This window comes from Suillus subaureus, assembly GCF_016647635.1.
Source record: "Suillus subaureus strain MN1 chromosome Unknown BJ212scaffold_7, whole genome shotgun sequence".
Taxonomy (NCBI): Eukaryota; Fungi; Basidiomycota; class Agaricomycetes; order Boletales; family Suillaceae; genus Suillus; species Suillus subaureus.
In genome coordinates, this window is record NW_024538563.1 from 1,127,559 (window position 1) to 1,154,728 (window position 27,170).

General features: G+C 48.6%; 12 protein-coding genes across 12 annotated transcripts; 6 read left to right on the plus strand and 6 right to left on the minus strand.

Moving 5' to 3' along the window:
- Positions 1-384: 384 nt before the first annotated feature.
- Positions 385-2,864, plus strand: BJ212DRAFT_1337791 (uncharacterized protein). The gene is made up of 5 exons (XM_041334985.1): positions 385-1,046; positions 1,096-1,260; positions 1,310-1,453; positions 1,504-1,548; positions 1,598-2,864. Exons 1-5 carry the CDS (start codon positions 658-660, stop codon positions 2,763-2,765), a joined length of 1,911 nt encoding a protein of 636 aa, XP_041196198.1. The 5' UTR covers positions 385-657; the 3' UTR covers positions 2,766-2,864.
- Positions 2,865-6,383: 3,519 nt separating this feature from the next.
- Positions 6,384-9,049, minus strand: BJ212DRAFT_1297561 (Sodium/calcium exchanger protein-domain-containing protein; the record flags this gene model as incomplete). The annotated part of the gene is made up of 5 exons (XM_041332615.1): positions 6,384-6,680; positions 6,730-6,831; positions 6,889-7,079; positions 7,109-8,140; positions 8,206-9,049. 5 exons carry the CDS (start codon positions 9,047-9,049, stop codon positions 6,384-6,386), a joined length of 2,466 nt encoding a protein of 821 aa, XP_041196199.1.
- Positions 9,050-10,297: 1,248 nt separating this feature from the next.
- BJ212DRAFT_1445541 (uncharacterized protein) lies at positions 10,298-11,270 on the minus strand (the record flags this gene model as incomplete). The annotated part of the gene is made up of 2 exons (XM_041338130.1): positions 10,298-11,167; positions 11,223-11,270. The coding sequence occupies 2 exons, from the start codon at positions 11,268-11,270 to the stop codon at positions 10,298-10,300; spliced, it is 918 nt and encodes a 305-aa protein (XP_041196200.1).
- Positions 11,271-11,456: 186 nt separating this feature from the next.
- Positions 11,457-12,406, plus strand: BJ212DRAFT_1266022 (thiamine pyrophosphokinase; the record flags this gene model as incomplete). The annotated part of the gene is made up of 5 exons (XM_041330531.1): positions 11,457-11,668; positions 11,725-11,797; positions 11,842-11,937; positions 11,989-12,129; positions 12,173-12,406. The coding sequence occupies 5 exons, from the start codon at positions 11,457-11,459 to the stop codon at positions 12,404-12,406; spliced, it is 756 nt and encodes a 251-aa protein (XP_041196201.1).
- A 269-nt stretch (positions 12,407-12,675) lies between these two features.
- BJ212DRAFT_1265460 (uncharacterized protein) lies at positions 12,676-12,945 on the plus strand (the record flags this gene model as incomplete). Its single annotated transcript, XM_041330488.1, has 1 exon — positions 12,676-12,945. The coding sequence occupies one exon, from the start codon at positions 12,676-12,678 to the stop codon at positions 12,943-12,945; it is 270 nt and encodes an 89-aa protein (XP_041196202.1).
- A 226-nt stretch (positions 12,946-13,171) lies between these two features.
- On the plus strand, positions 13,172-14,169 carry BJ212DRAFT_1265916 (Metallo-hydrolase/oxidoreductase; the record flags this gene model as incomplete). The annotated part of the gene is made up of 2 exons (XM_041330524.1): positions 13,172-13,499; positions 13,559-14,169. The coding sequence occupies 2 exons, from the start codon at positions 13,172-13,174 to the stop codon at positions 14,167-14,169; spliced, it is 939 nt and encodes a 312-aa protein (XP_041196203.1).
- Positions 14,170-14,628: 459 nt separating this feature from the next.
- BJ212DRAFT_1265708 (uncharacterized protein) lies at positions 14,629-16,026 on the minus strand (the record flags this gene model as incomplete). The annotated part of the gene is made up of 5 exons (XM_041330509.1): positions 14,629-15,256; positions 15,306-15,427; positions 15,477-15,566; positions 15,620-15,817; positions 15,871-16,026. 5 exons carry the CDS (start codon positions 16,024-16,026, stop codon positions 14,629-14,631), a joined length of 1,194 nt encoding a protein of 397 aa, XP_041196204.1.
- A 1,312-nt stretch (positions 16,027-17,338) lies between these two features.
- BJ212DRAFT_1445545 (60S ribosomal protein L17/L23) lies at positions 17,339-17,969 on the minus strand (the record flags this gene model as incomplete). Its single annotated transcript, XM_041338131.1, has 5 exons — positions 17,339-17,386; positions 17,440-17,517; positions 17,568-17,638; positions 17,697-17,903; positions 17,954-17,969. The coding sequence occupies 5 exons, from the start codon at positions 17,967-17,969 to the stop codon at positions 17,339-17,341; spliced, it is 420 nt and encodes a 139-aa protein (XP_041196205.1).
- A 1,858-nt stretch (positions 17,970-19,827) lies between these two features.
- BJ212DRAFT_1337855 (L domain-like protein) lies at positions 19,828-22,107 on the minus strand. The gene is made up of 10 exons (XM_041334986.1): positions 22,011-22,107; positions 21,664-21,953; positions 21,490-21,613; positions 21,223-21,437; positions 21,001-21,169; positions 20,870-20,944; positions 20,664-20,810; positions 20,528-20,614; positions 20,309-20,478; positions 19,828-20,249 (listed from the first exon to the last, which is right to left on the minus strand). The coding sequence occupies exons 2-10, from the start codon at positions 21,726-21,728 to the stop codon at positions 20,231-20,233; spliced, it is 1,071 nt and encodes a 356-aa protein (XP_041196206.1). The 5' UTR covers positions 21,729-21,953; positions 22,011-22,107; the 3' UTR covers positions 19,828-20,230.
- Positions 22,108-22,124: 17 nt separating this feature from the next.
- BJ212DRAFT_1337874 (uncharacterized protein) lies at positions 22,125-25,242 on the minus strand. Its single transcript, XM_041334987.1, has 5 exons — positions 24,791-25,242; positions 24,454-24,646; positions 23,844-24,403; positions 23,111-23,789; positions 22,125-23,041 (listed from the first exon to the last, which is right to left on the minus strand). Exons 1-5 carry the CDS (start codon positions 25,014-25,016, stop codon positions 22,429-22,431), a joined length of 2,271 nt encoding a protein of 756 aa, XP_041196207.1. The 5' UTR covers positions 25,017-25,242; the 3' UTR covers positions 22,125-22,428.
- BJ212DRAFT_985740 (uncharacterized protein) lies at positions 25,239-25,893 on the plus strand. The gene has a single exon (XM_041344514.1). The coding sequence runs from the start codon at positions 25,369-25,371 to the stop codon at positions 25,702-25,704; it is 336 nt and encodes a 111-aa protein (XP_041196208.1). The 5' UTR covers positions 25,239-25,368; the 3' UTR covers positions 25,705-25,893.
- BJ212DRAFT_1265292 (ankyrin repeat-containing domain protein) lies at positions 25,719-26,614 on the plus strand (the record flags this gene model as incomplete). The annotated part of the gene is made up of 4 exons (XM_041330477.1): positions 25,719-25,800; positions 25,901-26,020; positions 26,078-26,205; positions 26,261-26,614. The coding sequence occupies 4 exons, from the start codon at positions 25,719-25,721 to the stop codon at positions 26,612-26,614; spliced, it is 684 nt and encodes a 227-aa protein (XP_041196209.1).
- Between the last annotated feature and the right edge of the window lie 556 nt (positions 26,615-27,170).

Genomic DNA, 27,170 nt, shown 5'->3' on the forward strand with positions numbered 1-27,170 from the left:
ACTTAATATAACCGACAGAAGTCCTTGCATTCTGAGTTCCAGCGATAATGGATAACTACTGGTAGGCTTACTTTCCTGTCTGTGGAACTGAAACCATGATGCGACGCCCCCGAAGCAAGTCATAGTTAAGGCGCCAAAGACGCGTGGATATGTTCGAGTCTGCCAGGTGTTGAACAATGACACGGACTCAGGACTGTTCAGCGATTCCAGTGGAATTGATGGGAGGAAGGCATAATGTTATGATTCAGCAACAACATCGGGATCCAGAACCGATTGTAGCTAGACATCTTCATGGCCAGGTCAAGACGAAAAGCAGTCGAACTTGGCTAGAGGTTAAATATAAATATGCGGAGTATGAACTTGAAAGTGTTTATCCGAGTCATTAATGTGATCGTTTTGCGGGGGCGCTGCAAACTTCAAATTTCAAAGGCGCTGACACTGATGCGCGGACGACGGCGTCCTTGCTCGTTCGCTCGGACAGTGCAGGGCCTGCAGGCTGCACAGTGTTATGAACCGAGTGCTAATTATTCGCGAATAAGTAACGTACAACGTGCATGCCCTCATTTCTGCTTCTTCAGCTCGGATCCGAGCAACGGTCCTTCCTTCTCAGCTTATCTGTAGCTCCACCCCAATATCTCTCTTCACTCTCTGTTGGTCATGGCAGTTGGCGAACTCTCCTTGACGGCACGGTACGCTCGTCAGCTCATTCGCGAGAGTATATCTCGCCAGCTCTGTGAGTCCTGCGATTCAGAGCTACCCATTCATCCCCCAGGCCTAGGTGGTACCTGTTCGAACGATACCTTGTTCAGCACCAATCGTCCTTCTGAAGAAGGAGCTCATCTAGATGTCAAATTCTGTATTATTGGTGCTGGAGTAGCTGGGCTGTATATCGCCATGATTCTGAAAGAACTTGGTATACCGTTTGATCTCGTGGAAGCCGCAGACCGCGCTGGGGGGCGCTTGTATACTCATAGATTCAGCGAGGCTCCTCATGACTACTATGATGTAGGGGCCATGCGTTGGCCCGAAACTCCAACGATGAAAAAGTAAGCAGGGCATTTTGGTTCTGAACATAATTCTAATATGGATTATCAGAGCACTTGCTCTATTCGAAGATTTGAATGTTCCCTTAATTCCTTACTGCATGAATGGTAAGAATACTCCAATGATGTTCAACAACATTTTGGGTCCGCCTATGGACATTTCGGAGTACGACCCATACAAGTTCAGCATCACGAATGGCGGCATGGTCCCAGACAAGTACGAGGCCGTTCTGCTTATACGAGGGGGCGCTAATATTTGAGGCCAGGTATGTGGCTATTGGAGTACAGAAAATCCTTCAGCAGGCGTCAGCACCCTACATGCAGCTTTTGAGGGAAGACTTCGAGCAAGGTTTCAAAAAACTTATGGAGGTAGACGACTACTCTATCAGGGAATACCTGCGCGTGTACATGTGAGTTTGTGCTCCATAATTCTCCATCGTTTGTGTTAAATGATCATTAGGCAACTTGATTATCATACCAGTAAATGGCTGGAGACAAATATTGCGTACGAGGTGCTTTGACTGCACCGCAAATTGCACTGAAGTTCATATCAGGCCCAGCGACTTTTTTGACCAAGCTTTTACCGAGTATGTCATTCTGGGCTCGGAATTCAACGATCAGAAGGACTATGGATGGAAGTGCATAGACGGCGGCTCGTCAGTTGCAATTTCTGCAATGCTGAACAGAATTGCTCCCCATAAACCCGAGTATTGCACCACGGCCACTCGCATCGCTTTGAATCGTGTTCATGCCAAGGTGGAAGTCAAGCTCGTTACTCTATCGGGTCAGTCGTCCGTCCGTCAGTATGATTCGGTTTTCAACACCACTTCCTTGGGTTGCTCACAACACATGGACCTCGTTGACGCCGAGCTGCACCCTGCACAAAGAGATGCCCTGCGTTGTTTGCGATATGATACATCCTGCAAGGTCGCGATAAAGTTCAAGACGCCATGGTGGATCACGCGATGCGGCATAACAGAGGGCGGTACATCGTTCGGTGATATTCCTATCCGCACGTGTTGCTATCCGTCCTACAGCATCCACGATGACCCGAAGAAGCCAGCCGTGCTCATCGCCTCATATACAGTGGGTCAGGATGCCCAACGTATAGGTACCCTGATTAACCAGGACTCGCCTTCTGGGGAGTCGGGGCTCAAGGAAGTCGTTTTGCGAGACCTTGCACGTCTGCACGCCAGATCTGGGATTACTTATGACTTTTTGGTAACGGAGTACATCACACATCATGCATATGACTGGAGAAATAATCCACTCTCTGGTGGGGCATTTGCAATATTTGCTCCAGGGCAGTTCAGTCACCTGTACCCGTACCTCGTGCGTCCTGCTGCTGACGGCAAATTGCACTTTGCGGGGGAGGCCTCGAGTGCGCATCATGCATGGGTTGTAGGTGCACTTGAGTCGGCGCAACGAGCCGTCATACTCTCGTTGCTGAGATTCGGACGGTGGGACTTGGCGAAGAAGGTGGAAGAACGCTGGGGACCTTCGTCTGAGCTAGATTGGGAAGGACAGGAAACTGTATATGTGCAGGCGATGCTTGGTTGCTTGGAACCAAAGTGTGTAGCCACGACGGAAATCCCCGAGGGCCGCGGCGATCCAGATGAGCATCACGATGTCAAGGATGAAAAGTCTAGTGCTTCCGCCACTAATAGGCCTGACAATGACCTTAAGTTATCTGCACGATCAGGAGGATGTTGCATAGTATGATAGCTCGTGTTAGAATATTCGCCTGATGCTCGAGGAATTGATATAGATGTAATCACCATTATCTTTATGATTGCGGAAAGATTATTGCAGGTTCTCCCGTTATCGTAATGTCTTCTGTTACTTTCACAAGAATAATCTTATTGAATAGGTACGTCTTACATAATTAGGGTAAGGTATAAGTCGTGATATAAGGTGATGCAGGCGTAACCTTTAAAATATTCAATAAATAAGTCTGAGTGTCGTCCATTCAAAAACTCCGAGCGTGTATATGCATCCCTCTCACCATCTTAGACTGCCGCATCGGCTCTGCCCACAAATTCAATAAATACGCGTCAACCATATAGCGTGCACAGCTCGCCTCCGGCCAAAATCACGTAGGAGCCGGAGATACGGAGAAAATCGACCATAGGCACGCCGGAGCATGTGGAGAAACCCATGATTTAGGCGAAGACCTGGAGGCTGTGGTCAGGTGATGCGAGGGTGGGAGGAAAGGAAATAGACTTACAGCAGCTATGCTCGTGTTTGTTTTGCTGAGATCTGTGAGGGAGTTGCCCACTGCGAAGATTGTGAAACCAATTATTGCGTGCGAGAGTCCAAAGACGAAACCAAATGTCTGTGTAAGTTGTTAGTACAATGTGTATATTCAAAGAGATGGAGGGGTATGAACGACAGCAGCAAGATGCGGATCGAAGGGGAGAGAAAATCTAGAACGGACCTGCAACAACATTGACAACCACTTCTGTGATTGCCATAATCCATGCGATTGCAACCAAGAAGCAAGTACTGCACTGTGCCATACGTACAACAGGGGGGCTTCTAAAAAAACGGCAATCCTGGTTGTCGATCGTAGCTGCGAGGTGAAAACCACAAGCTCAGATACCAATCCAAATGGTTGGAATAACAAGACAAAGAGGCAAATGACTTGGACGACAGTCTTTGGGGCAGGTTTGCGGTGAGCTGAGGCCTCGAAGACGCGAAGTACTTACTATATAAGTAGGGAGATGCACGGCACAAGAAACTGATGTTATCATTGGTATTGTCGTCGAACACTGCTAATTACAAGGTCAGTCAGGGTGTTGTCAGGGTGAGGTAGTATCCCTTCGGTCATTGATAGGCTGCAAGCAAGCAAACTGGTCGTCTCTGCTCTGCGGCCCGGAATCAGATCGTCCAACTCGTGTTACGGTTTGGCACATAGCAGCTAGTCCGTCCCACGCGGGTACCTTCTGACACAAAAGGTTCGTCCGTCGACCACGTAGACTGACGCTACCTTCGTACAAAAGCCTTGACTTGCAGTGGAAAACCGGTAACTTATACTAGAATGGAGATTTAATTGAACGGTCAAGATTGTCAACACCGACGGATGAGGTTTCTGAAACATCGCGGTAGGAAAATCAAATTCCCGGTAAACCTTAAATTAACTCTAAATATGCACGCGAGTCGATATGGAAGAAGGAACTTCTCGGCAGGGGAAAAGAGATTAATCTGGTTCGAAGATCACTGACTCACGTTGAAGAGGACAGTGCAAGACAGCGGTAATTTAAAAGTGAAGGTGTAAGGGAGTTTAGAGTTGAACGAGACTTTCCGAGAGATTCCGAAAGTTTCCATTTTTTTCTTTATTTGTCTTTGTATTTAATCTGTGCACGAAGAGTTGAACGAGATTTTTCGAGAGATTGATTTGATTCCGAATATTTCCATTCACGCACACCAAAATCCAAACCTTCCTCATACGGCACCATTGTTCGTCCACAGCCAATTTATCTGGCCCGTTCAATGCTCTATCGCTCCCTAGTTTGCGGGTGCTCGAAGATCACTGCGACTACGGTGGATCATACCTTCATGAGGAGTTGAAGGCGTTTTCGGCATGGCCGAAGTGTCCCCTGGAGAGCCTGGTTTTTAGCGGCTGAGATGTGCCGACAATGATAGATCTGGAGCTAGAGGAATGCCTTGACCTCAATCCTTCCCTCGAAATACCTCTAGTAGAGGAACACACTGAATATCCGTATTAATACTTGATCAGTTGATACGCATCAGAAATCAAACCGCTCGTGGAACTGTCTCCATGCGCACTAGAATTACTCATTTGAAAGCGGTAGAGTCCTCACAATTTACAACAACACGAGCATTTCAACAGACCGGAGCTCCCCAGTGCATGTTTGAATTCACCTGCCCTTCACTGCAGATGGCCCTTCACACACTGGGGTGTAAAGCTGCCAGCAAGTACTATAGACAGCGAGAATGACCAAAGATACGAGTTCGAAGGAGAATCATTGATCGAACGATTGAGGAAAGATGCAGCGCCTAAAGCGCTAGTTACGATTTACGGTGGGAGGTGGAAGTTCTGACCTGCTGGGAACGTGGAAAGCACTGAGTGTGATTCTGCTATCGATTCCGAAGGTACATGCCTAGACTATATTCGTTGGTGGCTCAACAGCCGAACAAAGAAAATGTAAGACTGTGAGGCGGATAGAGCCAAGGGAATGAAGGCAGTGAAAGGTGCGTTTGTGCAACGGAAAGAAGCTTCTTGCATCGCGAACAGGATAGGCGGACACCGAATTACTCTGCGAAGCATGCAAAGCGCAGAGGAATATGCATGTGTTTGCCTGGCAAACAGCTCGTAGTTTGCGACCTAGGTCTTAGAGGATATCTATCAGTTGTGAAGGGTATTTGTTTTTCTGACTTCAAGTTTCCGTAGACATATTCTTGGTCAGAAACCTGCAGTGATGCGGGATTGTTGGGATGGCTGCGGTTGCGAATACAAAAGGTATGGTAGGGTAAGCGGCTACGATGCTAGACCATGGTCGTCGGTGGTGAGTGCATATGAAACGGAGTAGAAAAGGTAGTCGTTGTCGTCCTTGTAATGAAGTATGTCTATCGCATTGGAGATCACAAAAGCCACTGTACAGCTCACAACACAGTCCCCCACACCCAGGCCCATGTGACATCGAGAACCTCGCTTCTCGTTGAAAGTCAACTTGCCGAGAGTTCGAGCCCGCATGTAGCTGAGCATTCAACTGCCCGTGCCCACCGGGTGTAGTCCACCTTCGGCCGAGGTTAAATCCTCAAACTCCAGGGGACACGGGAGCAAGATATGTCCTTTGCAATGGAGGCACTTTGTGTTGCAGAGATGGAGCATTAATATCCGGAAACCACGAGGACTAGATTCGGTGACAGTGGTCACACGTCCAACGTGATACAATGAGGCAATGCTAGTTCGAAATATAGCTGAATGGCTCACCTATTAGCTCCTTGCATGGTTGTCATGATACAAAGACATGGACGTTCTTCGCGCTATTCATCCCGATGAAGTTTGGATAAAGGTGTATGGAAGTGTTCGTGATAGTGGTGATTGACGAGTTCAAGGCGTCAAGTGAAAACTACGTGGCATTCATACAAGATGACCTGTCTGTCCACGCTCCATGGATACTATAAGCAGATGAGGCCGTGAGCATGATTGTTAAAACCATTCTTGGAAATCTCCTAGATACTACATCGTCAATTTGAACGTATGCATACATCATGCAGAGTTAGCGGCTATCAAAGCACTGCGACATCAGATGCAGGTATAGATTTAAGTTAACACATTCAGTACTAAGTCCCTCAAACTCCAAGTATATGGATCTACCACCTCAGCTCCACCCATATATTCATTCCCATGATCACGAAATACGCGCCAACTAAACAGAATCCCCACGTGCGGCTTAGTACGTACCCGTTCAGTGGGACGATTACCAGCGTTGCGATGAGCAATGTCAGCAAACCAAGTATACTGCTCAAGAGCGTAGATGAGAAGTGCAACATGTATGGCTCGCCACCAGCTTGCGAAATCACATAGGAACCGGAGATGCCAACACCGAGAAGGATGTTGACCATGGGCCCGCCGAAGCATGCAGAGAAACCCATGATTGGGGCGAAGACCTGAAAGCTGGGTCGGGTGGGAGGGTGGGAGGAAAGGAAGGAGACTTACAGCTACGCTCATGTTGGCTACGAGATCCGCAAGAGAGTTGCCTACTGCGAAAATCGTAAGGCCAATTATGGCATCCGAGAGTCCAAAGATGAAACCAAATGTCTGCGTATATTATGAGTACGACGGGAGGTGTGTATAGGAGAAGGATATAGAACGAACCTGCAACACACTGACAGCCTCATCGGCGATTGCCATAATCCATGCAATCGCAACCAAGAAACCCATACTACACCGAGCCATACGTGCAGTAGGGTGGCTTCTGCCATCCGCAAACACGAGCATAAGCGCAGCAACTGCAAGTCCACACACAGCTGTTCCTAACGCAAGGAACATAAAGTGATCCGCATCATCTGAATCAAATGATCAACAGCCAGCTCACATTCAAAGTCCAAAAGGGAAGCGGGCAAAGAGAAAACATACGCACGGAATAACACCCCTAAACAAAACAAAGGCCCTAGGACACATTGTGCAGCCATCAGCCATTTATTAAACTCGATCTCGTGGAGATCCTGCTGCATCACTTCCTCCGCAATCAAGGCACGTTCGATGCCGTCTTCCTCGAAGTCCATTAACCGGCCATCCTCGCCGGCGTTATGATGGCGCTTATGCATTTTCTCCGATGCAGATCCATTAGAGTCATATGGGACCACGACCACAGGTAGAGTCAGCGTGAGCGCCATTACTGCAGGCGCGGCAAGCAAACTTGCTATTTTCCCTAATGCATTCTTTTCTCTGAAGTGATGCAATGCAGGGAAGAGGATGTAATACGTCTTTTTCACGACCCGCCATGCACGCTCGAGTTTCGAGGGAGGAACATACGGCTCCACTTCTGTCGTCGTGGTGGACGCGGTGTCCGTTGGTGACGCAGGGGTGTGCGAAATGGATGGAATGGGTGATATTGAAGTAGAGGCGCGTGCCTGCACGTTGATCGCTGACGATGATTGCGATGATTCATGACCCTCTGAGATGATGTCATTCACGAGCAGTCTCGGACTGCGCTCGTTCAGAGGCAGTCCCCCTAACGTTGCGTCCCAGGGTTCCTCCTCGCTCAATGGAGTGCGACTTGCATGGCTCCCGCCACGTCGGTGGTAGTGGCCACCCGCGTAGGGAGTGATGGGGCTGTCGAAGATGGACAAGCTGCTGGAAGCGGCATGCGCTTGTAGGCTTGCTACCACCTGTCTGAACTCGAGCGCCCCGACCAGCGAGAAGGACGGCATCTGTGAGAGGTGGGGTGAACTCAGGGGCGAGGGTGTACGCTCCCTGCTAGGGGGCTGTGCATGGAAAGAGGATGACAGTGTGCGAGTGTGTGAAGGTGTTGGGAGTGCAAGTCGTGGGGGTTGGGGACACGATGACGCCCGGATTCGTGGTGGTGGCGAGAGAGGCACGGCAAGTGTATCAGCGGGAGGAGCAACTGCATGTATTCAGGGATGAACGACAATAGAATGGTAGGAGTGAAGGGATAGAATAGACACGCACCTACGTCTTGATACTGTTCTACTATAGTTTCATCCTCGCCGTATTCTGCTCGAATGAGGGCTTCAAGCTTCTCCCTTCGATCACGCCGCCGCTCCCACCAGCTCCCCACGACGACGATTACGGCATAACACGCGTACATGGCTACCAACGATGCGCACTCTCCCGCTCTGATGCGGCCATCGTGGAGTATCACGAGCAGCGCAATGACGGAAAGGGTAAAGAAGCCGACGTCCCTTAGGAATGGGGTTCGCTCGACCTTAAACGGCTTGATGATGCACATACTGCCTGCCACGACGCTTACTATAAACGAGGCAGCTCCAAGCAGCTCTCCGATGGCAAGACTTCCTGAGTCTGCACGCATAGCGGAGAAAGTGCTGAACACATCCGGGGAGGCATTTCCGAATGCAAGAAAGGTGACGCCAGCAACGTTTTCATCGAGACCTAGGAAGGTTGCAATGGTCGCCAAGTTTGGAGTGAAGAAATCAGATGCGGATATTCCAAGTGTGCTGAATAGAAACAGGAGCCAGAGCACTAATCCAGCGAAAATCAGAGGTCGGAAGGGTGGGGGAGCGCAGAAGTAGTAGGACAAGGACGGAATGCTTAGAAACGTTTCAGGCGACGGACATGACTCGATAACATGTGCGCATTGTAATGAAAGGTCCGAATATGATAGAGGAGAGCAGCTCTCGTCTGTAGTCGTCAGCGTTGGGCCATTCAAGTTCCGCTTCCAAAGGGACTGCAGAGACCGGTCTTGGTAAGACTGGCCGTATCGACTCTGTGACCACAGAACTACGTTGATAATGAGGCATGTAACAAAGACAGCCTTTGCCCCTGCGCTAGACATGGTAGAAAGACAAGGCAAGACAGAGTGGAGTTGGGCGTTCCAACGTCTGATGCACTTGAACCTCGTGCACTTCATTTCTATTTACGTGTCAAAATTGTCCTACTTTCCTACAAACTGGCATTTTTTTAGTCTCCTCAGTGCTTGATACGTTCAAAGTTCTAAACTGCGCGACGAGGCAATGTCCGACCGTCGACATCACGCGCTGTCCTTCTAGATCTTGAAGAAATCAGCCAGGCACTCATCAGGCACTAGTACTGGCATCTCATTGGATTTCGTTGATCAATGCTGAAAGGTATGTTAAACGCTCCCAGTAAATGAACTTGCCCACCAAGCCAGCATTCTTCACTGGTACTGAGTCATGTTCATAGGTGCCATTTAGACATCGAATCATCGACATAGTCGTTCCTTGGTATGACTAGTAGCATGCTTGACTGAGACGGACCTACACTTATATCCTGAGCCAATACGAGGGCAGAAACAACAAAGGGTCGTCAATCCAGATATGAAATAAGACGTTTGCTCTGAAGACGCAACCCTCGAAAAGCCATTCGACTCACTTCATTCACAAGTGGCCACGTTTTTACCGGTATCCGCGCTTGCAGGGAACCATGGGTTGCTGGTATATTCTGGGGGGCCGCTTGAAGAAATTGTCGATTAGAACATAGATGCAATGCCTGATACGCGGCATGTTTCACAATCAGAATCGAATTGGTCGTCCACCGTATCAGGGAGGAATCTACACCGATATCTGAAGGACTACACGCAAGGTAGACTGACAAACACCAAGGTTAGAGCCGCCGGCTGCTATGCCCAAGACATCATGTAAACGAAGCGCAACTCTATCATCAAACACCATTTGCAGGCGGCCAGACGGTCTTTAAAAATCTCGTAACAAAAGGTCAGTCTGAATGATAAACACACGAAAGACGTGAGGTTGGGTTGCAGGTCCAGGATTGGGGGTGCCACCACTCCACGTCACAAAGACAAATTGCGTCTAGAACACGTCTTGTGAACTAAGCCACAACGGTACTTCTGTATCTGTAAAGTAAGATTGAACTCGAATGTCAGAGACATCAATGAGCGAGCGCACCAGATCAAAGCACATGCAAAATACTTTTGTGGGCACAATGAAATACAAGACACGCGTTATTGAGACTGCCTGTGTGAAGTCAAGTGTATATATTCAAAAGCATTGTGACGCTTCCGATGATCAGTACATAGTGGATATGCACGCTACCAAGATGGGGATCATCTCCGAATACCAACATTTGCAGCAGTGCGACCGCTCTGCGACTTCCACCCCATCCACCCCACTAGAACGTTCTTGGCAAATATTTCTCCAAAGCCTAGCATCACCCCATTTACAAAAGGAAGTAATAGGTTGATCGCAAGAGAGGTAAGAACCAGAGTCATGCGTGTCCGTGGCGCGATTGTGCTGTCAAGCAAGGATGGGATGGTGGAGGGTGGCACGTTGGAGGGCTTGCGTTCTGCAGAATGTTGCTCCTGAGGTTGACCATGTCCTGTCGTTTGTTGCAGCGAAAAATGCGGCGGAGACGGTGACGAGGGGATAGAAGTCTCGGGAAACGACATAGATGGATAGGAAGAAGTGGGAGATGAATCTATATGTTCCCATTTCTGCGACGGAGACCCGCTATCCGTCTTAATATGTTGAGAGACCTGTAAATGACTCGACGGGCCCTTTTGTTCACTAACAAGATGCCCGGAATCCGCAAGGGATATCGAGGCTAGAGAAGCGGACGAAGAAGCCAATACTTCGCTTGCAGCGGCGAATGAGGACGTAATATGGGAGCCCAATGCATCCCAGTTTTCTGGCTCCTGGCCGAGAGCTTGCCGTTCTTCTGCTTCGCGTTTCCTAATATGTTCCCACCGTGCGCGCTCGCGCTCTGCTTTGGCACGAGCTTCGGCCGACTGAGCACGCCATTCCTCTACCTGAGCCTCATATTCTCCCTTCCATGCGTCTTCTTCGACCGCTTCAGAACCTTCTGGGACCTCCAAAGTTACTGCAGGTGCATCTGAGAGTGATGTAGGAGCGGCCAGAGCAGAAGCAGCAGATTTAGGCGCAATGTCCGTGTGCTGGAAGGCAGTCTCCAGTGCCGACTGAAAATCAAAAACTCATTAACCACGAGCTAAACTATCGACATTAAAGACATACCTGGAGTATGTACTCATTGCTTTGCTCGAGGGGACTTGTGTCTGACATTGCCGTGGTGCTCCGAGTCGATGACCCGATGCTGTTGAGTCTCAGAGGCTCCGTCTGGTCAACGGCAAGCTCAGTCAAAGTTCTCACGGTTCGGTTCGTTGTAAGTACAATTTCCCGAAGTGGTCATGGGACATCAACTGCCATGGGCTTGAACAGCCTCGGATCCTGCCTACCTTCTCCATTGCCATGGTCGTAGAATGGTGCACCCAGTTCTTGGACCCGCGAGCTTCTCAAGGCCTTAATATTCCGCGCGCACTGATCATTCTGAATCAACCTTTTAGTGTCAAATTGTTAAAGACCGTCTGGGCCGCCTCCGAATGGCGTTCTTGCGCCGATGGGGGGGCTAATCGTTTACATGATGTCTTGGGCGCAAGCGGTGATCCAAACCTTCGAAGCTCGTAAGTCTAGTTTCGAGTCTCGCGTGCGCTGCAATGTATGGCTAGTGATGTCACAGGTTCCTCCCTGATATGGTGAAGGGTGATCTCGACTCTTTACGAGACGATGTAAAATTGTACTACACTTCACTGGTAAGGCCTGTGTTTTGATCGACACTGTCTCAACAATTCCCCAGGGTGTACCAGTAATCCACGATTCCGACCAAGATTCTACGGACCTCATGAAATGTGTGCAAGCACTGGAAGAGAACGAACGTTTAACTGGGCAGGAGGTAAAATCGGAATTTTTTGTTCACCGCCTGAAAAATTTATCTCTCGAATAGTTCGAGATCGTGATCCTGGGAGGTCTCTCCGGAAGGTTGGACCAGACTGTACATACACTATCATACCTCCACAAACTTCGCAAGACCCGCAAACGCGTCTTCACAGTCACCGACGATAACGTAGGATGGGTTCTTAATGAAGTGAGTCGTGTTACTTTTTCAGTGCTGTATCTCACCATTTCAGGGTGAACATCTCATCCACATCAACCACGACGTATTAGGACAAACGTGTGGGCTCCTCCCTGTCGGCATCGACTCAACCATCCTGACAACAACTGGATTGCGGTGGAACCTGGACAACACAGAGTCATCTTTTGATGGACTTATGTCAACATCAAATCATCTTATACCAGGACAAGACGTCACGATCAAGACCTCGAAGCCAATCTGGTGGTGTGCAGAGTTAAGGGACCACTAAGAACGTATGCTACACCTACATTAAATTGCATAATTAGACTTGGATCGTGAATATGCTACAATATGCTGTATATGTAGTTCTTCGTAGTGCTGGCTTAGAATATTGTGGGGAACTGATGGGGCTCTGGTCGAGACTCGAGAAGGTGGCCGTGATTCAGTGTGTTCCTTATGGTACTGATAGAGGCATTGTGTCCGCATGGTTTATAGCTATTAGTAGAGATCTTGGGATCATTCGTCTACAAAGGTCTACCTAGGTCAGAGCCAACCATCATGAGCCAACCAGAAATCACTGTTCTCTACTTTGCTGCTGCATCCACAGCGACTGGCTTGATGGAACAATTGGTCACCCTCCCTGCCTCGCAATACCCACTTTCCTCATTGAGCGGTTTCTTGGTGTCATTGCACCCAGACGTTGGCTTAGACAAGATCCTTCAGTCTAGCCAATGGAGCGTAAACGCCGAAATGGTGAACAATGTTGAAGAAGTGACATTAAAGGGAGGAGAAGAAGTCGCTATCATCTGCCCTGTGTCAGGTGGATAAGATCACCGGAAATATCTCTCAGAAGTCTCGTGGTACATTGCAGGTGAGTATGCTTCAAAGATAAGACTACAATCTTCTCATCGTGCTTTTGCTTTCAGCGCTTCCCTACCAGATGAACTCAAGCCTAGAATCGATACTGGTCTTTTTAGCTGGTGTTCTCTTTGTATTTTTCTACCCAGTGACACATCGAAAACCACATATTAAGTCTCGTTTGATGACGGACGATATGGAGAAAGGCACCAGCTTAGAGAACAAGCAATTGCCAGCGTTCACTGCTCGACGCCTGACGCAGACTACTTTCTTGATCGTCGAATGGGATGATGTCTTCAATGAACGCCCATTCATCTATGTCAAAGTAGTCCCATCCGCTAAGACCATCCTCATCATGGACACGGGATGTGGCGGGGCTACACATAATCCGGAGATCGGTCTGAAGAGCTTGAGAGAGTTCATCGAGACCATCGATGTTCCTGATAACAACGGAAAGCCTCTTAATGAAGGAGGAAAGATGAAGTATATCGTGGTGGAAAGCCACTGCCATTACGACCATATTCGTAGGTGTTTCTTTCTGATACAACTCGTCGACCTGCTGATCGCTCCCTGGGACTTGAAGTTGGCGTGGAACCATTCGCCACCGACAGCCCCATTCTCGGCTCAAGCCACTCGCCCACCTTCGTCTCTCCGGAGAACTTTCCTGTAAACTCAGAATGCAATGCTCTGGGTTTACGACCCCCAATCTACGAGCTTACTTTGGTACCGCACCTACATGAGATCACCTCATCGTCAGGTTTATCTATGGGTCTCACAGTCTTGCATACCCCCGGGCACACTCCCGACGAGCTTGCCTTGTGGGATGCAGACGAGCAAATGTTATACGTCGGGGACACTCTATATGAAGACGATCCCATCATTTTTCCAACCGGGGGATCTTTACCTGTGTGGTTTTCCACCATTGATCAACTCATCGAGCTCGTAAAAACACAACCCGACTCTGAAAATGTAATGATCAACTGTGGGCACGCTACTGCTCTCCGTCCTGCACTTGAGGTGCTTAGGACGTGTAGGAAGTTCATGGAGAATGTCGTCTCTGGTGAAGAGCCACTGAAGAGACGTTATTTGCGTCGGGGGACGTGGTGTGTGGAATTCAAGGAGGACGAGGGTCGATTTTCTTTGATTTGTCCCGAGAGGCTGGTTCTCGAAGCACAGGGTGAAGCAGTGGCGTGATGGATTCAAAAATAAAGCTGTTGGACTAAAGGGTAGATTTCATAGTGCTAGAAACGCTACACTTGTAGATCGAGTGCATATCGGTATCAGTCACACAAGCGAGGGGCATTGCAATTGTTTGCTGGTTGTAAATATCAGTGGCAACATGTGCATATAATGATCCGATTTGTTGTGAAGGCCACAATGCCACTGCACAGAAGTACATCAAGTAGAGGCAATGAGCGCAAGCGTTGTTTACGACGGACTTTGTGTAGTAGGTGATCCAAAGCTCTACTTCGTAATGGTACCTTCCTCCATAAGAGAGATATAAGTGGCTGGTTCATTAGTCCTGGTCACGTCCTGGCGCAATTATGAGGTCTACAACCTCATGATATCGCGAAAAGTCAAAGCTAGATACTCGATGAGCACAAATAACTACCCAACAAAAACTAACTCACCGATAAGGGCATGACTTAGTGGTTAACGACCTCCTAATATTTCCCGCTCCAACTGGGCCAAGAAATCGTCTGCCTCTGTCTTTGGTACCGAGTCGTTAGTCCCTTTCTGCTTGCCTTTTCTGTTGGGTCGGTCTGAGGCATCAGCTGCCTGCCTCTCCAGTGCCGCAAAAGGTCCAGATGTGTCCTGCGCCCCAAACGTCACAGTCTCTGGAGTATCGGGCTCAAAACCTCGGGCTGTGGGGGGTTCGTCACCTTTGACTTTCCTCCGCTTCGCATCCAATATCTTTCGCCTTTCCTCAATATCTCTCTTCCGCTTTTCCATCGCCCTGCTCTTCGATGCGCCTGCACTAGTGCCATCATCCCGCATGCCCTCCACCTCTCCTGGTTTAAGATCCATTGCTCCAGTGTCTTGTCTTGTCTTCTCAGTCTCCATCCTAGCTGACCGCAGTTCTTCCATTTGTTGTTTCCTCGTCTCCTCGTCTGCAGAAAATTGATAGTGCCCAGCACCTTTAGCGCGGACCTCCTTCGAAGCATCGTAGTGAGAAGACAGTGGATTATTGGCTTCCGAGTAAGCGTCTTGAACTGCTTGGACGCGCTCTGCGGAAGGTTCGAATACTGGGAAGTAATTGACGGGATTGTGAATGACGTCCCTGAAGAAAAAATAAGACCAGTGTGATGAGAACTCGCTCTTTAGCTTACTTGTCTTCATCCGGTATTGGTTCTGTATCTTCAGCACGCGGAAGTAAGTGCCGAGGGACTTCGGACCTGCGTCCTGTTCGTTGTCTTCCAAATTCATCTTCGTACTCAATGATTGGGTCATCCTAAGCATTCTATGAGCATCCTCCCAGAGGGTCTATCAGGAGTACCTACGTCGTCTTGAGGCTGTTGAGGGACTGTCAATGATTCATCCATATCATCGCTGTCCGACTCAAAATGATCACTAGGGCCTCGAGAGTCGAACTAGAGTCTGGGTATCAGCAAGCCTAGTCATCGCACGCAAGTAGCATACATACATCGACGAGCAAAGCCTCGTACTGCTTGTCAGTAAGGCCACCAGATTTCCCTTTCCGCAGTTTCTCGTAGATTTTCGCCTTCCTCTCCAATACAGCTCGCCCGGACTCGATAGTCACCTTACTGACTTCTTCCAGTTCTATGTCGCGCGCAGCGCGATTTTGGACGCCTTTATTGGAGCGAGTCCATACAGTCGGTTTCTGCGTTATGTTTGTATTCAAGCCTCTCCGTGTCGATTACGGGATTCACTCACCTTGTCGGGTCTTTTGACTCCTCCCACCGTGTATTTACTGCCTCCTGCAGCTTTAGTCCGAGCAAATTCATCTTCTTTCTTTGCGATTTCTGCTTTGAGGTCAAAGAATGAACTCGCGCTGACACCTGCTGCTCTGGCTTTATTAGTTGGCGCCATCCAAGGAAAGGCGAATTACTGTTGAACGTTGAATTTGTACGAAGTTTAGATCTTCAAAGACTTCAAATAAACTACAAGCGACATAGGTGTCACATGACCCGCAAACTAAGTTTGGGCTCTGTATCAACTACATGGACTCTAGAGGCCCGGGCCTAAATTTCTGCACTCCATCTCTCGCACTTCTCTCTCGCTGCCTGGGCCTCAATCCATCATAACCTCACGTTTTAGCAGGCAAGCATCGACGGGAGAAACACCTATAGTCAGAAAAAGCATGCGAAGCCGGTCATTTCCTTGAACATAGGAGAGGAGTGGGAGAGCACACGGAAGGTGGTTGCTTGTGCGACCAACATGATATTTCCGTCATCGAAGCAAAAGTGAGACCGTTTCTGGCGTGTTGCTATTTAATATCTGGGACTCGGAGGAGAGCATTAGTGTGGTAACCTTTGACTAGATGAGCAGCGTGGAAAGCAAGGACGGCTGGCTTATATTCTCCGTCCATAGGGGTCCTTAGATTTAATTTGAAATGATTTCAATCGGTAATTTGTGTGGCGCAGGAGAGAGCAGAAAGAGGGGGAGCGTGAAATAGGCCCTCATGGGGAGGGGAGATGCTGCAGATAGCTCTGATGCGGGGCACGCGAGGAGACAGGATTGGCCATGACTTGTATGTGCCCACGGAAAGAGGAGACCAGCCCGAAGTTAAGAACAAGGCGTAGCCGAGAGACTAGGCATGCCACCAACCGAACCGGGGGGCAGAGCCAACAACCATTTTCAAAGGAATTTGACATGAAGAAGCCCCCCAGCGATTCTAGTGACTCCCTGTATTGTACAAGCTGAATGAGCGAGGGTAACAACGCGAAGAGCCGAGTGCGGAAGACGTGGGTTGAATTGCACAAACCTAAGATACTATGATTGTTCGGTACTTGATGTACGCAAAGCGGAGGAGGATAGCATTCGCTTAACGTTTTACTTCAGATCAATGGGCACACTGAAAGCCAAAAAAAGGTCAACACGGCGTTAGGTACCCGTGACACTAGAGTCCGAAAGTGAACGCAGAAGTGGTGAGATGAGATGTGACTGACGACGGTCATACTAGTATGCATGCACGGTCGCTCTTCTCGAATTCCACAGTTGAATACATTCACAACTGGAGAATTGCATTACCAGGCCTATTGATGCAATAGATGGGCCATTGATAATAACGCTGTCCTACATGTCGAGACTGTCTAATAGACTTCTCAGCCTAGTGACTTACCCGATAGTTACCAATAAACGTGAGACGATGAAAAAAAAATGCGATTGCACCATATCTAAATCATACAACAGAGCCGGCCTTAGCTGCAATACGGGGCCACAGGTCAACCTGAGGATTAACGTCAGAGACCTAATCCTCCTCATTTTGAAACGTAAACCTACACATTCTTTTGCGACAGGGCCGACAATGACAGAGCCCTTCATATCACCCTTGGGGTTAACGATGACACCGGCGTTATCCTGTAGAAATTGGTTACATATCTAATAATGCGAACAAAATTGTCTCATACCTCGAAGTACAAGAAAACGCCATCTCTCCGACGCCATGCCTTACGTTGGCGGACAACAACAGCAGGCATAGCTGCAAATCGATCTCATCAGTACAGTTGATCGACACAAGGTGCAGCGCTGATACACACTTTTTTTCCTCAGTTCAGGTTTCCCCTTCTTTACTGATGCAACGACCATGTCACCAACACCAGCATCAGGCAATCTGTTCAGTCGTGCACCGAAACCATAAGGCTCGATTATGAATAGTGACTTGGCGCCGCTGTTGTCGGCACAGTTGAGGACGGCACCAACAGGGAGACCAAGTGTCATACGGAATTTCTTTCCAGAAGAGCCAACTGAAAGTAGGGAATGAGATGTGAGCCATACATGTACACGAGAGAGCTACCGCGATCTTTCGCCATTGTGTAAGTTGCTAGATGCTTGCTGGATCTTGCGTGACCGCGACTGCCTGGGTATGCTCACTCACCAAAGTTTCAAACTGTACAGTTACACCGGAAAATTCCGGACGGACGCTGTGACACTACCGTCTATTTGTACCTTGATGCCAGTATGACTCCACGCCTCCTGGAGTGTGTACTCCTCACGCCTGCGTCCAGCCTCGCAAGCTGCGCTGCTGGTCGCATACGTGGGCTGCGGACAAACGAAATCGTGAAAGACGAGTATTTGATTCCAAAAAAGTTTTTCAGAATAAGTTTTCCTCAAATCCTAACTCGATGACACAATCGTATACTTATACCCTGCGGCTCTTCAGCTTATGTCCTTTTTAACAGTGTGTTATATTCACCGACGTACGAATACGATACCATGGTTGTAAGCGTCATGTTTTATTTGGTAGTTCGCACTTGGAGTTGGAGTTATCTCCCACAGTTGAGATTCACTGGCAGATAACCGTGACAGATCCCTAGGGCGGCGCCAGCTATACATGGCCACGCTATGCAGCAGTGAATAATGATGGTACTGCTTGGCACATCCAATAATATTCGATACATCCCGAAATTACTGGCAGCGTGCAGACCATGAGGAGATCGTAAATAATATCGATCAAGGGCACGCCGAGTGCAGAACAATGGCACACGATTGCATGGTTATTTACATTTCACAGTGATCCATTACAATTGACAAACGACGTCTCGGCATCGAATGTCGTAGGGGTGCAGCGCCGGCCTCCGACCTTACTCGCAGCGCCTCTCTGCCTCCAGCTTCATTGGCGTCTGCATCATGGAGACCTGGGGATCTGATTGTACATATGGTCAGCAGTACATTACAACATTGATGTCGAGTATATTTATGTGTCAATTTGTACAGTATGACTTAGAAACTGGCCGTTTCATATTACTAAAACAAAACTAGATGCCGTCGCTGGCAATGTCCTTGCTTTAGCGGTTATTGTTGATCTAGGCAAAACCTCGTCTTTTTTATTGGATCCTTTTCACGCCTACGTTCCGCTTTCTCGCAGCCGAGGTAAAGAAACTATCAGGATTCAAATTACTCAGAGATTTTGATCATGAGTTACTTACTCATCATCCCTCTGAAGACCTTCGAAAGAGGATGAAAGACTCTCTGATTTGGCCACAGCAACGAGAAATAGCAATAGTATTAGAGATACAGGGTGACTGTGGGTCCAGAGTCAGACATAGGAATGGATAACCGACCAGGTAACCTGCCTTGCATTCTAGATCGCTCTCAAGACCCCTGTCCAACTCACTAAACTTTGGCGTGACACTTGCACTCCCTTTACTGGACTGACACAAAACAGTCTGAGCAAGTTGGAGCAAGTTATCGAGACGCAAAGAAGGTGCGTAGCCATCTTCAACGATAAAGTTTTCTGGCTTGATATCGCAGTGAAAGGCATGCAGTAACTTAGGGTTAGGGTACCTTGGGCTCAAGCATAGGCGGACTTTTCAGCGAGATAACTTCATGGATGAAATATACAACTGCATAGCATTGACGTTTCTCCAGTTGTCCGAAGCGTAGGACAAGTATGCTGACTTCTGCAGGGTCATAGAGCTTGTACAGAGACATCCAGCCGTAGCAGGGCTCTCACCCACAGAAATCAAAAACATGAAAAATAAAAATGAAACAGATTTTCCAGGGTGCCCTTGGATTTTCAGGGACTGAAAAGCACAAGCTAACAGCGGACGTTCGTGGATTAGGGCTTAAGCACCTAAAAGCGTCCCATCAAGGAGAGTCACGCATGGTGCATGTATTGGCGACTGGTGTGAGTGAGCACTCAGTGGTGCTAACTACGGCAAGGTTTCGATGGTCACATGATTCGGAATTCTCCGATGATACATTTGTAAAATGACAGAACACTCGAAAATGAAGATGTGCCGGCATCGGTGATTGCAACATCACACATTTGACTCGTCAGGAAAAGGCCGTATGAATGATTTTAGATTAAGAGATAGATTGTGACATCAAGAATCATGACGCATTTGGTATGAGCGACGGTCAAAACAGTGAGAGAAACTCGTTTGGGATTGGCCGCTGTTTGTTCGTGTAGATAATCCGCAGAACTTTCGACATAGCATATAACCTTGCAAGCAAGGTGATGCGGAACATTAGGACGAAAGAATATCCTTCCTGCCAATCGCTGAGTATAAGTTATCCTAATTGAAATCAATAACGTCCCATTGCAAAAAAATTGTTGGAGACGAGTGGGTCATAAAGACCTCGCAAACCTATATAGACTAGGTCAGCCAAATACTCTAGAAATAAATCAAAAGCGAATATTACTAACGTGGCATCAATTTGCTTAACCTGAGGAAGCGCAAGCATTATCTTCCGTCTGTAACCTGTACCTTCGGCCTGCTGACAAGGATTGCCTTCCAAGTAAATCGTTTCAAGAAACGCCATATTCTTGAGCTGCGGCTCGAGGGCTCGCAGATCAGCAATCTTGTTGTTATTAAGCTGACCATAAAATGAGATTTGGGTTCCGTCGCAGTCAAGAAACACGTACCCAGAGCTCCTCTAGTGATACCAGTTGCGAGATATTTTCGATCGCTGGAACAAAGTTTGCACCAACATCAAGCGTTCTCAGCTTTGTCTGCGCAAGAGCTTAAGCATGACGGCGGAACAATTGACCGAATACCTACGTTGTTCTCGAGACCTTCCAAACGCTCGACTCCATTGTGGCTCAGGTAGAGCTCTTCCAGATCAGCCAATTGATCCAGACCCTCGATCTTTGTGATCCTGTTAGACTGAAGAGACAATATTTTCAGTCTACTCAGTGCACTCAGATTCTGTTGTATGGTATGACTTTGAGCATCAAACTAAGATGATGCGATGCACCGCACTGCACCTCTAGTTTCGTGAGCTTGTTCTTTCCGAGCCATAATTCCTCCAGGTTGAACAACGCATCCAACCCTTCGATACGCTGAAGTACCAGCGTGAGCTACTCCTGCGAATGATCGACTGATCGGTGCAAATTACCCGTATTCTATTTCCCCCAAGTTCGAGACTTCTTAATGTCGCTCCCACAGATTCCAAGCCGGCGATTTTCGAGATCTTGTTTTGAACGAAATATACTGTCTTCAAGGAACGTAGATGCGATAGTGCCTCCGGCACTTGTCGTAGAAGGTTGAATGAAAGGTCCAGAATGCTAAGCGACTTAAGAATACATCAGAGACTTAGAGTGAGAGAAACGTCACTCACGCTAGAGCAGACATATTGTCCAATGCATCTCCCACAGTCTTGAGTTTATTATCGTACAGGTCAAGCTCTTCAAGCTGCGTGAGCAGCTTAAAGACCTCTGAATCTAGGTGCGAGATAGCGTTTTGTCTCAGACATAGCTTCCTCAGATGCCTTGCGAACCGGTCGAGTCGAAGATTAGCCAAAGAGCTCAACCGCGAGTGCACGAGTTCTAATTCCTAGTCATACATGCCTCGATTAGGTAGACAATGAAAGACTGTAAGTACGCACGTCAGTTTCGTCCGGAAAGTCTTCCAACAGATCACCATCATTTGCTTGCGATCCATCTGCCTCGGCTTCCCCATCGGAGTCACCATCTACCGCAGGAGGTGGTAATGCGACACGAGCTGTGGGGCTATCAACGGGTCAAGATACATTGAACCGGAGCTTGGCATCGGAGCTCACCGTTCAACGACTACAGTTTTTTCATGACTCGCGCACTCCACTGATTGTTCATCCGGCCGGTGCATGATGAGATGACAGGTCCGTGTCAGCAAGCCAGGGATGATATAGATCCGAAGGCTAAGTAGTATAGTACGTACTGGCGGTGTTATGTCACTTACATAACTAGCGTGGCTTCTTGTGGCTGTGTAGAAGGAATGACGACCTTGGAGACCGTGCCGTCGAAATTCTGACTATGTGTGCAATGAGGACAGACCATAGTATTATAGGTGGCTCTGAACGAGAGATCTTAGCTGCACGTAGTATCAGTCACACAGGATTCCCCATCGTTTGGCTGACTTGATGCTGACACTGCGTAAAATAAATTTCTTCAGGGCGATCCTTGGCGCATCTGCGAGTTGATCGGCGTAGCAAAGTTTTGAGGATCGCGATTTCACGACCAGAAACGTGGGCAAGCGCAAGTACAATCGATGGTCCGACCGCAACCAAACTCTTGATCTTATGATTTCAAATTAGCATGTCCACTACGATAAAACTACACAAGGCGTGTATCCATGTGTTGGTTGCACTATGTGAGTCCGAAAGGAACAACCAGGTGAATTGCATCAATAAATATTTTGGCAAGGAAGGTGTGCTTGCACCATTGGCCGAAAGAAATGAACCGGAAACATAAAAATACTGAAACGTCACAGCATTTCACAGAAACAGGGCCAAGGTGTCGCATAACGCTCGTGTAAGCTTCAAATCGTTCCATTTAACAGGGCGTGGTCACCGGAATCTGCTACGCTCCGGTGAGGGAGGCAGTGAAGTCAGGTGGCGATCCTGCGTTTTTGCCCGTTCAAAAGGGGTAGAATTTGATGGGGGAGAGGGATAAGGGTGATACGACCCGCTGCGAGACGATGAGCCAGGCACATCATCCTGTCCTCGTGGTGGACGGAGAGTCAGTTGACCCGAAGATAACGGAGATGGGGAGGGTTGGAAAGGGCTGGACGCGTGATAAGGGAATGCACGACCATCAACTCGTGGCTGATGATGCGACGGTCCAGAGGAGGACTGAGAAGGGTGGTAGTGAACGAAATTGAGACCAGGCAGCGGAGGTGATGGTGAAGGTCGGTTATCTTCTGGTGCTACAGGGCTTGGTTGAGAGTAAGGTTCACTACCAGATCCAGAGCCAACAGATGATGGGGAAGCAAATGTGCTCCCTTCAGGAGCACCGCGACGAGTTGTCGAAGGCATGCCGGCAATAGGTATTGGAGGAGTAGACGGCACCGCAGACTCCTCATTAGCCGTAACGGCTCCGGTCTTGTCTTTCTTCCGACGCTGTGTCGACACCACGTGTCCTTCCTTCTTAGCACGAGAACGGGCGTAGCGTAAGCCACATCTGGTCAATGAAACAGAAAACAAGTAAATATTAGTAAGTAGTCTCGTCGCATGTTGTGATATCACCCACGCGTTACAGAGTTCCTTCCTGCCACTGGGGCCCTTCCTCCATTCAGGGCTAGACGTTGCCTTGCAACTACTGCATTTGAGAACACCGAGAGGGCGATTGTTGGTGCTACGTGGCAGCGTGTCCTTATGTGTTCCGGGGCTCACTCGGTGCCTTGGAGGAGGTACAATGTCTGTACCACAGGGCGGCGGCGGCGGTACACTGGACTCGAAGGCCTCGAAGGCGGTCTTGGTACTGTAGTCCTCAGGACTAGGTGTAGCTTGATAATTACTTAAAGACGCTCTGTTCTCGCCATAAATTGGAGACGTTGATGGTCTCGAGTAAGGCGACTCGCGCAAGGTGCATGAAGACGATGGGAGGGATGCCATCGAATGTGCAGGGCTTTGAGCAGGCCACCTGTTAAACTGGGAAAGCGAAGAAGAAGGTTCCGGATAACTCCCCCAGGGCGTGTGAGAGTACTGGGACGTCAAAGACTGCGTGTAGTGTCCGTAAGATTGTGGCATTGAGGTAGACACAGGCGGGAGTGTATACGGGCTTGCCGACAGGTCATAGGGGTGATGTTGGCTGTGTGTAGGCATGTAGGGGTCTGTCGACCTCGTGAACGGCTGAGACTGAGAATAAGAGGCAGACAAGCTCCGCGAAGCAGGCTGTTGGATGGTGTGGCATGCAAACGTTATTGAACCTATATCCGCTTGCTTAATAGAAGCACATGGACTTTCATCAAGGAAGCGCTTACCATGAGGGATGAACACGCTTTCTACTTCGCCTATTCCAGGCATTGTATCTTGGATTCTCCAACGTCTCGTGCAGCTCGTCTTGGCGCTGTTATCCCGAGTGGATGTCTGAATTCCCACCGCTCGCCTGGCAAAGTCTTTTGCTCCTGGCATGCCGGGATATTCTTGGCTGCTGTCTGATGGCCAGCTCAACAGAAGACGACAGTCCTGCTGGCTGTAATTGGAGTTGAACAAGATTTGGAAAACCCTAGTCGTAGCGGTTGATTGAGGGAAGTAATATAGAAGCCGCTGCTGCAACAGTGTTATCTGTTCTGGGTGCATGCATGGTGTGCCACACCAATTTGACCATGGAGTCCTATGATGTTCATCATTGTCACCAGGTTCAAGATCGACGACTGCATGGATAAAGCATAACACGAGGCCCTCTGCAGCCCAGTTAATGACGATGTCGACGACCATGTAGTAGGCATCCACGGAAACCTTGTCACCATCCGGCCACGGTTGAGTAGGCCCTTGGTGACCGAGGATACGACGGACGCGAGAGAGACGGCAAAACCTGACCCTGGAAAAAATGGGATCAAGATAAATCCGTTTTCAATTGGAATCACTTACCTGGTAACACTACCGTGCATCGTCCTTTGTTCCAGAGCTTCTGCGAGATCTGCTCGCGCAGTAGCCTGCTCTTCGGGGTGAACAAAGGATAGGAGGGACTTGCCAATGAGCGAGTCGGCCTGGGTTTCGAGATGGTTGGCAAGAACGGGATCCAGATAGACGAAATCCAATTCAGACGATAATAAGGACCAGTCTAAAGGTGCCACAAAGTGCAAATCGTGGTTAGTGAAATCATTGACGATCAAGAGAAAATCACAGGATTGTGATCGGGTTGTGGAGGTTCCGAAACAATCGGACTGGAGACCCTTTAGGGAATAATAGACTTTGGTAGACTCACAGCATCTGGTCTCGCCAACCTTTGGCAAAGATTGAGACATTGAATTGTCGGTAAAAGGTGGAAAGGGTGTTGAAGTTGGGAGGGCGGACATGCCCTGATGAGGATACCCTTCCAAGGAGGAAAGGGGTAGATGGGATCTATTTGGCTGGTTATGTATGGAAGAGAAGTCGCCCATGGGCTGGGTTACATGTTCAAGGCCTCGTTGCGTTGGCACGAGGAAGCTCATGGCTAGCTAGAAGCTTGAAAAACGAAGTCCCGTAAAGAGACTGCCAATAATAGTTTACAGTATGTTACAATCAGTGGGTCGTCAACCAACGGAGGTTGAAATTGGGATCGACGGGCCTTGAGAGTTACAACAATCGATCGAGCACAGGTAGGAGCGGGCACATTCGTTTTGGACGGAAGGAGGGTCCGTATAGTCTCAAAATTGACTTTCAGGTTCGACTTTAGTGCAACTTGTTTAAATAAACTAAATATCTCCGCTGATTTTATATCAGAACTCAGACTCCGTTTAATTCGCCTGCGTTCCATACCTCAGAAGGCACAAAATTCGTAAATTTAAGAGGCAGTACCACCGCATGCTCTGTTTTCTAACGACATATTTCATCCTCATGACGGTGCCGAGCTCGCCCAGGGGAAGTTCCGATCAGCATAGATCCGAGATTTCAAACCAAGTAACTTCCACAAATTTCCTACCGTTAGAAGCATTCAAAATTTTCCGTAGCCTGCGGGCTCCTCGGCGTAGGTGGGCTCCATCTTCAGTGTCCGGAAATGAAGGGTTCAAATCAACTGTGCACTGGGTGTGCCGATTGTGGCAAAAAGTTGGACCCGCATTTAAGCCTGAATTCCCATTTCGGGACGTCTTCTTTAACGACATCCTTTTACCAAACCAGTCCTCTCCAGTCGCTGATTGAGCCCCATCCCATCGATGCCCGTCCCAGCACGAGTTCAACCAGAAAAGAACATTTGGGTGGCTGCAGGTGATGGCGATTTAGTCAGAGTTCGAGTACGTAACTTGTCTTCGCTTACGGTAGGTGCTGAGCTTATCTCGTTCCTTCAGGAACTTGTTGAACAGCAGTGCAGGTATCATTTTATAGTTCACATGAAGAGCTCTGATCCGATCCCTCCCAGCCACGTCGCCCAATGCTCCTGATGAATTCACATACACTCCCATGCACGCTGCGGCATCATACGGGCAGCTTGAAACCCTAGCATACCTATGCTCACAAGGTCAGTGATAAGATCCTTGGCCACAAAATGTAAAAAAAACTTCCCTTCCAAGCACAGGAGGAGATGTCAATGTCACCGATGAAGACGGAGATACACCGCTATATGCTGTTGAAAATACCGAGACGGCACAATGGCTATTGGACCACGGATCTACTTTAGACCATCAGAATAATGATGGTGTATCCGTGCGTGAGCTTAAAATCATGTATTACCTTTTCGCTGATATAAAATACGCATCAGCCTATTGAACATTTACGAGAGGACTTTCCCGAAATTGCTGCATACCTGCAGTCACGCCTAAGTCCTTCCTCATGTATGATGCCTGGGGCGGTGTCGCCCTCGCAACCTTCTCAACATCAGCAAAACATCGCAACAGAATCCCTCACGTCATCGCTTATGCAGTCTGTTCATGATATCATGCAGCGCTCTGAAGCAGATGGCCGGGATCCTGATGAGGAGTTGAGACGAGTCGTTGGCAGAACAGTATTAGAAGGGGTAATAGCAGGGTATGAAATGACGACGGATGATGACGCCACACATAATTCCGAAGCTGACTCACCCAATGGAGTCAAGAGACCTCGAACGGATGGCTAATAGCAATTAATACTCTACCCACCAACCAATGTGGATCCATACTACATAGTCCATACTACGTACATAGCTCCTGGACTCTGAGAAAACGAATCACCCGATCGGATGATCGTCGCAACGATTAAACACTGATCATGATCACAGTCGATCAAATCAGCCGTCACCCGAGGGACGTTATCCGTAAAAAGTTACCACCCTCGGAGGCAACAGTTACTTCTTTAAGACATGCCTCATATGTTATGAGAACGGGATTGGAAGTCCAAAATACCTGGCAGTCGGATGTCCGCAGCCGGAGTGAAGGGTGTGCGCCCAGGCTCAGCACAGCCCAGCGTCAACCTGCACCAACTCCGTTAATTCCTTTCGAATTTATGAGATCGAAACTGTTCACGTTCGTGGAGTGAGAACAGATGGGAACGTGTAACGTTTTGAACTGGTACAAAGTTTCCGAGGAAGTTCGTTGATTACGACGTGTTCGAAGGTGACTAGGGTATTGAAGCTATGCTTTTGTGGCGCCTTTTTGCCCATGAGCCGCGGGGAGATTCAGTTTTGGGGTGATTCT